Source organism: Erythrolamprus reginae, chromosome Z (assembly GCF_031021105.1).
Source record: "Erythrolamprus reginae isolate rEryReg1 chromosome Z, rEryReg1.hap1, whole genome shotgun sequence".
NCBI lineage: Eukaryota > Metazoa > Chordata > Lepidosauria > Squamata > Dipsadidae > Erythrolamprus > Erythrolamprus reginae.
In genome coordinates, this window is record NC_091963.1 from 119,538,847 (window position 1) to 119,551,301 (window position 12,455).

General features: G+C 42.9%; 1 protein-coding gene across 1 annotated transcript in view; it reads right to left on the reverse strand.

Annotated features, from left to right (window-relative positions):
* LOC139153297 (E3 SUMO-protein ligase ZBED1-like) overlaps positions 1-2,564 on the reverse strand; it is a 29,411-nt gene extending 26,847 nt beyond the window's left edge. Inside the window, 4 exon segments of the mRNA XM_070727041.1 lie at positions 1,182-1,250; positions 2,240-2,321; positions 2,323-2,469; positions 2,472-2,564. Coding sequence (XP_070583142.1) covers positions 1,182-1,250; positions 2,240-2,321; positions 2,323-2,469; positions 2,472-2,564 — 391 coding nt within the window.
* Positions 2,565-12,455: the final 9,891 nt, after the last annotated feature.

Sequence of the window (12,455 nt, forward strand, 5' to 3'; positions counted from 1 at the left end):
TTATAACCATATAAGATGATGCTGGAAGGTTGTCCTAAACTTATTATGCCCCATTCCTTCATTTTTTACTGACATTCTTCACCTGTGAGCCTTCTATGTTAAAACTATAATTCTCAGAATTATAGTTTTAACACATGAGGTTCACCTGTGAACCGTCTCCATATGTGATTCTCAGAATCCTTGGCATATTTAAAGGATAGAAAAAGACAGACAACAGCTCCTGTATCTTTTGTACATTCTATGCATTGAGGTGGGGGAGCACTGTTACCCTCTTTTTCTTATGCAGGACAAACAACCATCTGTAATTGTTTGTGAACTTTTTGTTCATACGATGCCTGCTTTTAAAATGAACTTTCTTTTTCAGTATTCTAACCCAAGTCTGAAAAAAATAATTTTTTCAAAGAGTCAGTTAATTTGTTAATGTGCTGTTAATAAAGCTGCATTTTGTTTTCAAACTTGCCAAAATGTCATGCTACTTTAACAGGAGCAGAGTGGTACTACAGTAGTCCCTCGCTATACCGCGCTTCACCTACTGCGGCTTCACTTCATCGCAGGTTTTCAAGAAATATTAATGAGAAAAATCATTCGCGGGTTTCTGAGGAAGTCGATCGGCAGATTTAAACAGCCCGCCGAACTCGATCGGCAGGTTTTTCAAAAAAAATATATATAAAATTGTAAATACTGTATTTAAATACTGTATTTAAAATAAATACTGTGTGGGAAGGGTTTATAAACACTTAAAACAATGAAAACTTACCAAACAATTACAATATAAATACTTAAATAAGTACTATCAGTCGATAAATTCCCCATCGCGGATTTCACCTATCGCGGCCGGGTCTGGAACGTAACACCAGCGATAGGTGAGGGACTACTGTATATTCACACCAATTTTGTAGCGTTTTTTCTACACAGCCCAAGTATGCAGAATCAGAATTACCAAGTGTGCAAACCAACCATTCACCTAAACTCAGATTATCATAAGCCAGAGGTTTAAATTTTCAAAACTTAGTTGTTCTTCTTTTCATTCCCTCCCTCCATACAATATGGGAATTTGTGGGAAACAGCCTGTTATTCAGTCACTGAGACACTGGTGAATAAATGCACCACTTTAGTAAATACTGTGGAAATTTGCTGCGGATACTCTGAAAGTGCTGAGAATAATGTTACATGCAACTCACAGAGCAGTTCATCCTCCAAATGGGTGCAGGCATCCTCAGCCACTTGCATGGTGTGAAGGATTGGGGAATCTGCAAAATAACGAGATATATTTTTCCTATTTCCCCCCCTTACTTTATAGTGCAATGTCTTGAACAAAACACTGAGGCATCCTTACTGCATTCCTACATCATGCAAAGATATATGGAAACACCTTTTTCATGGCACAAACACAGCTTGTTCTCCCCCTAAAAGTAATATTAGACCCAATCCAATCTCTATCTATCAGCTTTCCATTTTCATGGAACTACAATTCTCCCCTCCCTCTAAAACGATGCTTATCCTACCTTTCCTCCTTCCTGCTCCCTTTCTTTGGCACAGCCACTATCATTGTTAATCCTTCCCTTCTTAACCCATTCTATCCAACCCTGAAATTCCCCAAATGCATTTACCCATTATCCTCAGCCAGCATAATGACAATGCCAGCTAAGCCACCCACAACCCCAACATCATATTCTAACCTCTAACTTTTCTACTTTTCAAAGTCTCCTGCATCCCTCCAACCAGATACAAACCCACCATATTAGATCATAAACCCAAATAGCAACATCTCACTCCCTTCTCTACTTTTTACAAACCGACTCTCCAAATTATATCGGTAATTCATTTCCCCCCCAGAGAAAGCTTAATTACTTATCAAAGAATACCCCAGAGGTGCTTTTTCTTACTCTCACGAGGCAACTGGACTTTGCTTTTTAAAAAAAATCTAAAAAAATACTTAGGTTGACAATTGCCAGGGACCTGCTGAGATCAATGGGCACAGTCCCATATCTCCTCTGCCATTTAACGCTGACCTCTTTTCAAACGCTACCCCTTCCTCTTCCCGTGCCCCACTCCCCAGCATGCAAAATTTTAGTGTCTTATCCCCCAAACTGCTGTCCTCAGATGTCTCATCACTCCTGCGGCTGCTCATGGTAGCCACGGGATGAATTGGCTTCGTACTCCATATGCACAAGAACTGTAGACAGTTGCTCTACTACGTGCAGCAGTCAAAGCAAGCAAAATAAGGGGGTCCCCTCACCCCAAGGCGGGCAGCTTTTGCTGACCCTCTCCCACCCGCAATAGCCCTCCTCGCTGCCCTGCCAGAAGCTGAAAGGAAACCCCCTCCAAAGAATTGCGACATAGGACTCTGCTTGCCCAGTCTGAGCCGAGTTGGATCGATGCCGCTGCGGCAGCTCCTCCCGGCGGAAAGGATCGCGACGTACCGGTGGGCAGGGGACGCGCACGCGCACTCAGAGGGAGACGGAGGGAGGGAGGGAAGGCAGGCGACCCTCACGCGCCGCTCTCCTCCCTCCCTCCCCATTCGAGACAGCCGAGCTGCCCGCCGTGCGGCACCGGGTCAGCATCGTCAGCCCACCGTTGCTAGCAAGGGTGCCACCAACTTTCCTTTCTGTGACAGTTTGGCCTCGCCAATGAAAACTCGCTTGGGGGCGGGTGTATCCAATGAGAGTCTCCACGGGAGCTTTTTTTTTCTTTCTCAGCCATTAAGGTACTTTTTCGATAATAAGATCGGCCCTGGCAAGGCGGGTTATTTGAGTTGCATCCAATGGATTCACTGAATTGAAATAAGGTGGAGCACTTGAAGAAGCATATAGAAACGTTGGGACCAATGGGAGACAAGAGTCTTTAAAGGGCGGGGCTTTGTGCCTTGCAGGGCAATAGGATTTGTAACCAATAGGGGGCGCTACTGGGCCGACGGTGTTTAGGTTCCGAAGCTAATCAGATCAAAGCCGGTTAAATTTGGAAGGACAGTCCTGAAATCACAGGAATGTTAATACAATAGAATAGAATTTTATTGGCCAAGTGTGATTGGACACACAAGGAATTTGTCTTGGTGCATATGCTCTCAGCGTACATAAAATAAAATATACATTTGTCAAGAATCATGTGGTACGACAATGATTGTCATAGGGGTCAAATAAGCAATGAAGAAGCAATATTAATAAAAAATCTTAGGATATAAGCAACAAGTTACAGTCATACAGTCAACATGGGAGGATAGGAATGATGAGAAAAACTAGTAGAATAGAAGTGCAGATTTAGTAGAAAGTCTGACAGTGTTGAGGGAATTATTTGTTTAGTAGAGTGATGGCGTTCAGAAAAAAACTGTTCTTGTGTCTAGTTGTCTTGGTGTGCAGTGCTCTGTAGCGACGTTTTGAGGGTAGGAGTTGAAACAATTTGTGTCCAGGATGTGAGGGGTCAGTAAATATTTTCCCCGCCCTCTTTTTGACTCGTGCAGTATACAGAAAGAATAATAATAATAAAATAATAATAAAAATAAAGAAAGCAACAGCAAAAGCACGTGTGTTTTTAAAGATGTGTCAGCCGAGCTGGGTTGCTATTGTAGAAGATAATTTCATAGTAGCATCTGAGGGGCTTGGCTAGAGAGAACAAATTTAGCAAAGGTTTTGCTACGTTTACACAATATACTAATCAACTCAGGCTGATCAATAGAAGTATTGCAAAAAAAATGTTGTGCATTTGGTGACATGGCCCTCAGCTAACAAAAGTCCGCTTGTCTGCTTCGCAGGTAAAAACAAAATCCCTGATTAGCTCAGATGATATGAGATGGAAAGCCAAACTACTTTGCTATACCTGTCTTCATTTAATTGTGGTTGAGACTACAAAATCCATCACTAAGCAATGTGGTTGTTAAGGGAAACATCATGCGACTGCATCGGACTTACTACCACTTCTTCTGTGGTCACTAAGCCAATAATCCACAGGCTTTAAGCAAGACATCACATGATCGTGACTTGCAATTTTACTACTGACTTCACCATTGGGCTCTGTCAGAAGCCTATTATGAAGCATAAAGATGGCACTCATGACCATGTGACACTATCCACCAGTTGCAAAATACCTGAATCTGGATAACTAGACTGTGAGTCTAGTTGTAGTAATAGCCATAGATGTCCAGTTGTACATCTTGTTTTTCAGTGTTGTCATAACTGAACAATCACTAACTGGGGATTACCTTTGGAAATGAAGGCTTCAGAAGGTGCAGTAACACCATATTGGTAGTGATGGGGAAATAGCACAGAAGAGGGAATCTATGAGGCAGAAAGCAAGAGAATAGAATTAGAATTAGAGATAGCATAGTATTGTTGTGATTCAGTCTGAGGCTCCTCAGAGAACGGCTGACCCTCTGCCGGCTCCATGCTCAGAGGGGGAGGATGAGGACCAGGAGGAGGAGGAGGAGGCCCAGGCAGACGGGGAGGAGGAATATCAGGCCGAGGGAGAGGGAGAACAGCCTGAGTCCCCCGGGGTGGAGCTCTCCCCAGCAAGCAGCCTGAAGTCCTTAGATGAAAATGCACAAGCCATCATCGATCTCAGGCAGAGAAGAGCAGCACAACGAAGGGGACAATTAGCCAGGTATTTCCAGCCCTAAATAGGCAACAGCTGGGTTTGGGTGTGGTTCTCCCCAGAAAGGCTGAAAAGGCAGACCCACCCTTCCTGTATTGTGGAGTATTATCTTTGGGAGTCCTGGGACCTGGCTGTGATCTTTGGCGTCTCTGATTCTGGCTTGTGGCCTTGAAGGCTGAAACCTTGGGGGGGGAAGGCGTGGGTCTTATTCTCTACAGTGGTGTGTGTGCCAGCAAGAAGTCTGCTGTATTGTCTGGCCGTCCTGACTCTGCTGTGAAGCCTCATAGCCTGCCTGTGTGGAAGAACAGGTTTTTCTCTGTGTTTGTTTTTCAAACTATAAAGTGCCTTTGCTTTTACCAGCGTGTCTGGCTGCTTTTTTCAGTTGGTGTTGAAGTCTGGGGGCACCCAGACAGAACAAGTATAAGATTTTTTTTGTTGCCCAAGTGCACAAGGAAATTATCTTGGTGCATAGGCTCGCACGGTAGATAAAAGAAAAGATACATTCATCAAGAACCATAAGGTACAACACGTAATGATAGTTCAGTTACAAATAAGCAATCACGTCATATTAGGAACCAGTCAGTATAAAGTGTAAATTGTGGGAGGAGATGGGTGATGGAACGATGAGAAGATTAATAGTAGTGCAGATTTAGTAAATAGTTTGACAGGGTTGAGGGAATTATTTATTTAGCAGAGTGATGGCATTTGGACTGACATTCACTGCTCTTTTGTCTATAGCACTGGGTGGAAGTTGAGCAGTTTGTGTCCAGAATGTGAGGTGTCTGTAAATATTTTCGCAAGCCCTCTTTTTGACTTGTGCAGTATACAGGTCCTCAATGGAAGGAAGTTGTTATCAGTTGTTTTTTTCTGCAATTGTGCAATCAATTGTGGACTTCAACTCTCAGAATTTGCTGGCTGAGGAATTCTGGAAGTTGAAATTGCTAAAGTTGGAGACCCCTGATTTGAAGAATAGGTTGACCCCCTCTTTTCTGTGACAACTTTTCAAGTACTGAAAACTGCTTCTTCTGTACATTGGAACATTATACATGCCTTCAGATGTACTTCCCTAGTTTGCAAATGACTGCTAGAGCCAGGATATGTAATGGATTGACATATGTGGTGAAACTTACTTAATGCTCTTGTTAAATCAGGAGACTGGAGACCACGGGCTAATAATCAGCTCTTTTATTAGCAGTGATAGGTAGAAGTGATAGGTATCAACTCTTGCATTTTGACAGGATGGCATGGAGTCGGTTTGCGAAGTCGTTGAAGGATTCCCCGTCAGCCTGCCGCATTTATGCGAATGGGTTTCGGCTGACGCGGGCTGGAGTGATGGGCTGGAAATGGGTAGCTAGCTTCTCTTGAAGTGCTGCCCAGGCGACAGTCTTCACGGTGTTAGGCTCGACCAGCATGGTTGAGAGGCTGTAGATCGCGGGGCCGCAGTAGTTCAAGAAGATAGCACGCTTCCTGTCATCGGAAGCGTCTTGGAGGTTGTTTGCTCAAAGAAATATTCTGAATTTGGACATATAGGTCGTCCAGGTGTCTTGATTGGGGTTGAAGAAAGCCGGCACTTGTAGGGGAACGCATAGGTCGGGCAGGTGGGAACGCGTAGGTCGGGCACCCTCGTCGCCACTGTTAAATCAGGAGACTGAAGACCACGGGCTAATAATCAGCTCTTTTAGTAGCAGTGATAAGTAGAAGTGTTCAGCTCAACTCTCAGTCTCCAACAGAGACAGTGGTTTGAAACCCCGGCTATTTATACTCTTTGGTAAAGCGGGAAACACTTTGACAGTCTGTTGAATTTTTGCGGCAAGTCTATTCGACTTACCGCGTCTTAGCCAATCAGTGTTTGTTTCAGAAACGGTTTACAGAAGGCATAACAGCTCTTGCTTAGCAACCAAAATTTTGAGCTCAATTGTGGTCATAAGTCAAGGACTATTTCTGACTTCCTCTGCATGGCATCCTAGTAAACTCTTTCTCCTTCCTGGCAATATAATCCAGACAATGTAGGTTTCCTGCTGTAGCAGGGGGCTGGACTAGATGATGTCCGAGATGTCTTCCAGCCCTAAACTGCTGTGCTGTTTTAAGAAAGTTAGCACCCATCCTTCTCCTAGAAAAATGAAATATCCTAGGAAATATTGAAAAGGAAGAATATGTTTCCCTCGATGAGGAAAGGAGAAACAAGGAGAAAGGAGAAACAATACAAAGCAGCTCTCTGCAGCTCCCTACCCCGCTTTCAGATCCAGGAATTAAGACTTTCACCCTTAGGACATGATAAGATTAGCCGTCTACCACGTGGCATAGAAACATAGAAGACTGATGGCAGAAAAAGACCTCATGGTCCATCTAGTCTGCCCTTATACTATTTTTTGTATTTTATCTTAGGATGGATATATGTTTATCCCAGGAATGTTTAAATTCAGTTACTGTGGATTTACCAACCACGTCTGCTGGAAGTTTGTTCCAAGCATCTACTACTCTTTCAGTAAAATAATATTTTCTCATGTTGCTTTTGATCTTTCCCCCAACTAACTTCAGATTGTGTCCCCTTGTTCTTGTGTTCACTTTCCTATTAAAAACACTTCCCTCCTGGACCTTATTTAACCCTTTGACATATTTAAATGTTTCGATCATGTCCCCCTTTTTCCTCTCGAAAATTACCAGCACTCAAGCAAACCTGGACTTAAGACATCCTAAAGAGTTGCCCCCCCCCATCCTCTGGGAGTCTGGCAGCCAATGGGATACATTTCTTTCACAGGAATAGGAAACTTTCAAGGTGAAGTCCAAGAGGGCATAAAATCAGAGGACTGTCAGCAGCTCGGCCCTTTTTTCTTCACCCTACATCTGGAAACATGTGACCCACCTCTTCTCTTCAGGAGCTCATGCCATGTGCTCCTGTCTTCCATTAAACCTTCTTTCCAAGCAACTTCCATGAATCCAGTATCTTTCCCCCTCCACTTGGAACTGAAGCCAGAAGGATATTCCTGATAACAAAAGTGTCTTCTGAAGTCACGTCTAGTCTAGTGCCAGAGTTTGTGGCGCTTCCTTCCTTCTCTCTCTCTCTCCGTCCCTCCCTTCTTTTTTTCTTTTTTCTTTTTTCTTTCTTTTTTCTTTTTTCTTTCTTTTTTCTTTCCTTCCCTCCTTCCTTCCCTCATCAGGGCCACTTAGCCAATATTTTATTGTTTATTTATTCAGGACAGTTATTTTCTAGTACTGAAATCAAGTATATAGAAAAGAAGTTGGAGCTAATCAGTTAAGGAAAGGAAGAGATAAGGAAGGCAAGAGATCCAGTGCTTTCCCCACCTCTTACTCCTTTGCTTGCTTGTCCTCACTGTTACTTTAAGCTCCATTTTGCCTTGCTTCATCATGCAAGGAATAGGTGAACATCTGCTGCTGGGTTTCCCTTTACATTGCTTCAAAATTGACTCTGAATGCAGCATTTTGATTCCTGCTGATTGCAATTGGGGAAGATGGGATTGCTCTGTTTGATTCTAACTGTTTGATCACTGATTTCTGCTTGCAACTAGTATTCTCAGTTGGATACCATAAAGTGCCCTGGAGATGTTAGGAGATTTTAGATTAAATTGGTAAATATAAATAGAAAATAACTATTTGTAAAAGAAAAAAACATTTTTTTAAAGTCTATAGAGTTTGTAAGAGTTTAAAACAGAAGAAGCAGACTGAACTTTTTAAAACTTTTTTTTTTCAGGGTCCAAACTAGAGTACAGGAGTTGAGGTCGTCACATAACCATGACACTCAAAGAAGCTGGGAAGCTACCTTCAACTTGATGCGCTCCTTTTTGTTTTTACTTTCAAAGATATAGTGAATATATTGAAGATTTAACACGTTTTTTAAACAAATCCATTAAATCATTCAGTAGACAGGTTTTTTTCTTGCTTTATCCTTAGAGCAATGATAGTGAATCTTTTTTGGTTTGGGTGCCAAAAGGGTGCATGCACACACAAGATGATGCCCACATATGCCCACATCCTTAATGCAATGCCTTCCTTCCACGCATATCTGTAGCCCTCGTGCATTCACACAACACCTCCGCACTGCCTTTCCTGCACATGCGCATAGGCCTCACTGAAGCCTCTGGACTTCTGGTAGCCTGTTGGGCTGTTTTTCACTCTCTGCAGGATTCAAGAAAGCCTCCTGAATTATGGGGACAGCAGAAAACAGCCCAACGGACAAATCGGAAGTTCATTTCCAAACCTCTGGTTGGCCCATTGGGCCATTTTTTGCGACCCATAGGGTTCAGGAGGCTTTCCTGAAACCTGCAGAGAGTGAAGAGGGCCAAAAAGGTGGACAAAGGTCAGCTGGCCAGTGTGTGCATGTGCTCTGGAGCTGACCTAGGGCAATGCCTCGCGTGCCCTCGGATATAGGTTCATCATCATTGCCTTAGAGCAGTGATGGTGAACCTTTTTTCCCATGGGTGCCAAAAGTGCATGCGTGTGTGCAATCACACATGCACAAGTGCCCACATCCACAATTCAATGGCTGGGGAGGATTAAAATGGTCTCCCCCCCCCCCCCGGAGGATCTCTGGAGGCCAGAAATGGCCCATTTCCCAACTTCTGGTGGGCCTGGTAGGCCCATTTCCCAACTTCCGCTGGGACCAGTAGACCCATTTTTTGCCCTCCCCAGGATCTGGAGGCTTCCCTGGAGCATGGAGAAGGCAAAAATGCCCCCCCCCCATTCCCCTGGAGGCCCTCTTAAGCCAGAAATGGCCTCCCATAGTTTCAGTTTGAGCCAAAAATCAACTGGCCAGCATGTGCATGCACATTGGAGCTGAGCTAGGGCAATGGCTTGTGTGCCAGCAGATATGGCTCCACGTGCCACCTGTGGCACCCATGCCATAGATGCGCCATCACTACCTTAGAGCATTCAAAGTATTTCACACATATTTTTTCTGTACTTGTAACTGGAGGAGACTAATACACGTGGTGTTTCTGCTTAGCAAGAAAAAAAACCCCAGGTGAAAATGTATCCTTTTTTAATTTTTATATTTACATTTTGACAGTTCTACAATTCTTGGTTTCCCAAAGCTTTCCCAGTATCAACATCCTTTTCTGTTCATAATTGATGTTGTTCTACTAAAGGTCCACTATGCTCTAAACCTCAGAATGAAGTTATTAGCCTATATCGAGCTTCGTCAAAGTATTGCTCTTACAATATTATTTTTAAGATAAAAACTCTAACGAAGGCTCTATAAAATACAATCTTAAAATATAAATATATTTTGGATTACTTTGTCAGGACTTTGGATTGCAGCATGTTCATCTGCCTCAAAAAAAAGGGGGGGAGATAGAAACATTCTGGAAAATAATTAGGTGTTAAAGAACATACTTAACCATTTATGGTCTTGCAAAGTGAGTGGCTTGTAATTGGTTATGTCCACCAACTTGCTCAAAAGATTAGGGACTCCATTATCTCTATTTTGAATGTATATCGACTTCTCTTCTATAAACATGCGTGCATGCATACATACATGCATGCATATACACTCACACCATTCTTCAATGTGAATACTGTGTTCAATTGTTGGGAATGCAGTTTACCTTTCTTCCACCAAGTGGCAAAACTGTTCCACTTTTTTTTAAATCCCTTCTCCCTTTCTTTAAGAAAAGTGACCATGTGCAAAAAATCATTAACACATGCTGGGTGAGCTACAGAGGACAAATAAAAAACACTGAAGCAAAGCATGTTGCTTTTTGGTTCCGAATTCTGATTACTTAGAATGAAAAGTGACTTTCAACTATATCCAGTTAGTGGATCATGACCAAATCCAACCAACTGGTGCTCATAACATCTCTGTCCGTTAAAGACAATCAGCTAAGGAATTAATAGTTTAATATATTTCCAAATGTTGATTGGGTAAGTGCAAGAGATACTGTCTTAGAATACCGATTCCATGCTGTGTGACAATATCATCATGCCTCACCTTTGACCTTTCTGGAAGCTTCTGCTCATCCTCTGTGGAAACAAGATACTGGATTAGATAGACTTTTGTGTGAGACAGCAGAGCTTTTTTCATCCTAAAATGAAAGCTGTCAATAACAATAGCTATTAAAACCAGTTGTCTCCATTTCAGAAATCTTTTAATAAAGAGATGGTCAAGCCACTAGTAAAAAGTGTACAATTAAGAATATACAGCACATGTTGATCTCGAAGTGAACTGTTCTGAAGAATTCTGGAATGTTCCAGAATATCTGATTCTTTTTCTGGATTATGCCATTTTGAGGGCAGTTTGGTGGAGCAGTGTCATCCAAGAGAGGTTCCCAAAATATTCTGTTCTCAAAATTACCTACTTTTGCATATCCCTAATGAGCTTGTATGGTGCAGTAATTTTGATGTAGACTGAGTTCACTTCCCTGTCACACAAGGAAACATGAACCTGTCACTCTCTTTTAGCCACATCTATCTTATGGGCTTATTGTCAAATAGATACAAGTGGAGAACAATGTGAAGTGCCTTAAGCTCTTGGAAAAATGGTAGGATCGAAACCTATCAAACCAACAAGTGTTATCTTCACATGGGAATTATATGTCAGATCCATGGCTTGTAGAATTTATTGCCACAAGTTGGTAGGATTGCGCTACAATCATTAGGCCAGCAGTATCCAACAGATATTATTTACACATCCATGTTGCAAACCACAGTTGCCACACCAATGAAAATACAAAACATTAACATTGTTAAAAATGTGGTAATTGAAGAGAATGCCTTCTGCTGATGTTAATTTTCTTTACGGAAAGTTTTTAAAGCTGAAGAACATGCAGTACGCTGATGATACCCAGTTGTACATCTCCACCCCATGTCCAGTCAATGAAGCAGTGGAAGTGATGTGCCGGTGTCTGGAGGCTGTTGGGGCCTGGATGGGTGTCAACAGACTCAAACTCAACCCTGATAAGACAGAGTGGCTGTGGGTTTTGCCTCCCAAGGACAATTCCATCTGTCCGTCCATCACCCTGGGGAGGGGGATTATTGACCCCCTCAGAGAGGGTCTGCAACTTGGGCGGCGTCCTCAATCCACAGCTCACATTAGAGAAACATCTTTCAGCTGTGGCGAGGGGGACGTTTGCCCAGGTTCGCTCACAGTCACTCATGCCCTCATCACCTCGAGGTTCGACTACTGTAATGCTCTCAACATGGGGCTACCTTTGAAAAGTGTTTGGAAACCTCAGATCGTGCAGAATGCAGCTGCAAGAGCAATCATGGGCTTTCCCAAAAATGCCCATGTAACACCAACACTCCACAGTCTGCATTGGTTGCCGATCAATTTCCGGTCACAATTCAAAGTGTTGATCATCACTTATAAAGCCCTCCATGGCACCGGACCAGGGTATCTACAAGACTGCCTTCTGCCGCACAAATCCCAGCGACCGGTTAGGTCCCATAGAGTGGGCCTTCTCCGGGTCCCGTCAACAAAACTATGTCATTTGGCGGGGCCCAGGGGAAGAGCCTTCTCTGTGGCAGCCCTGATCCTCTGGAACCAACTCCCCCCAGAGATTAGAATTGCCCCCACCCTCCTCGCCTTTCGTAAGCTCCTAAAAACCCATCTCTGCCGTCAGGCATGGGGGAACTGAGATATTCCTTCCCCCTAAGCCTTTACAATTTATGCATGGTATGCTTGTTTGTATGTATGTTTGGTTTTACAAATAAGGGGTGGGTTTAAAGATATTTTTAGGATTGGATTTACATGTTGTTTTTGTTGCTGTTGTTAGCCATCCCGAGTCTGCGGAGAGGGGCGGCATACAAATCCAATAAATAATAATAATAATAATAATAATAATAATAATAATAATAATAATAAAAGGGAACATGCAATCTGATTTGACCCAACCTATTGCATCAGTATGCAACCAGAT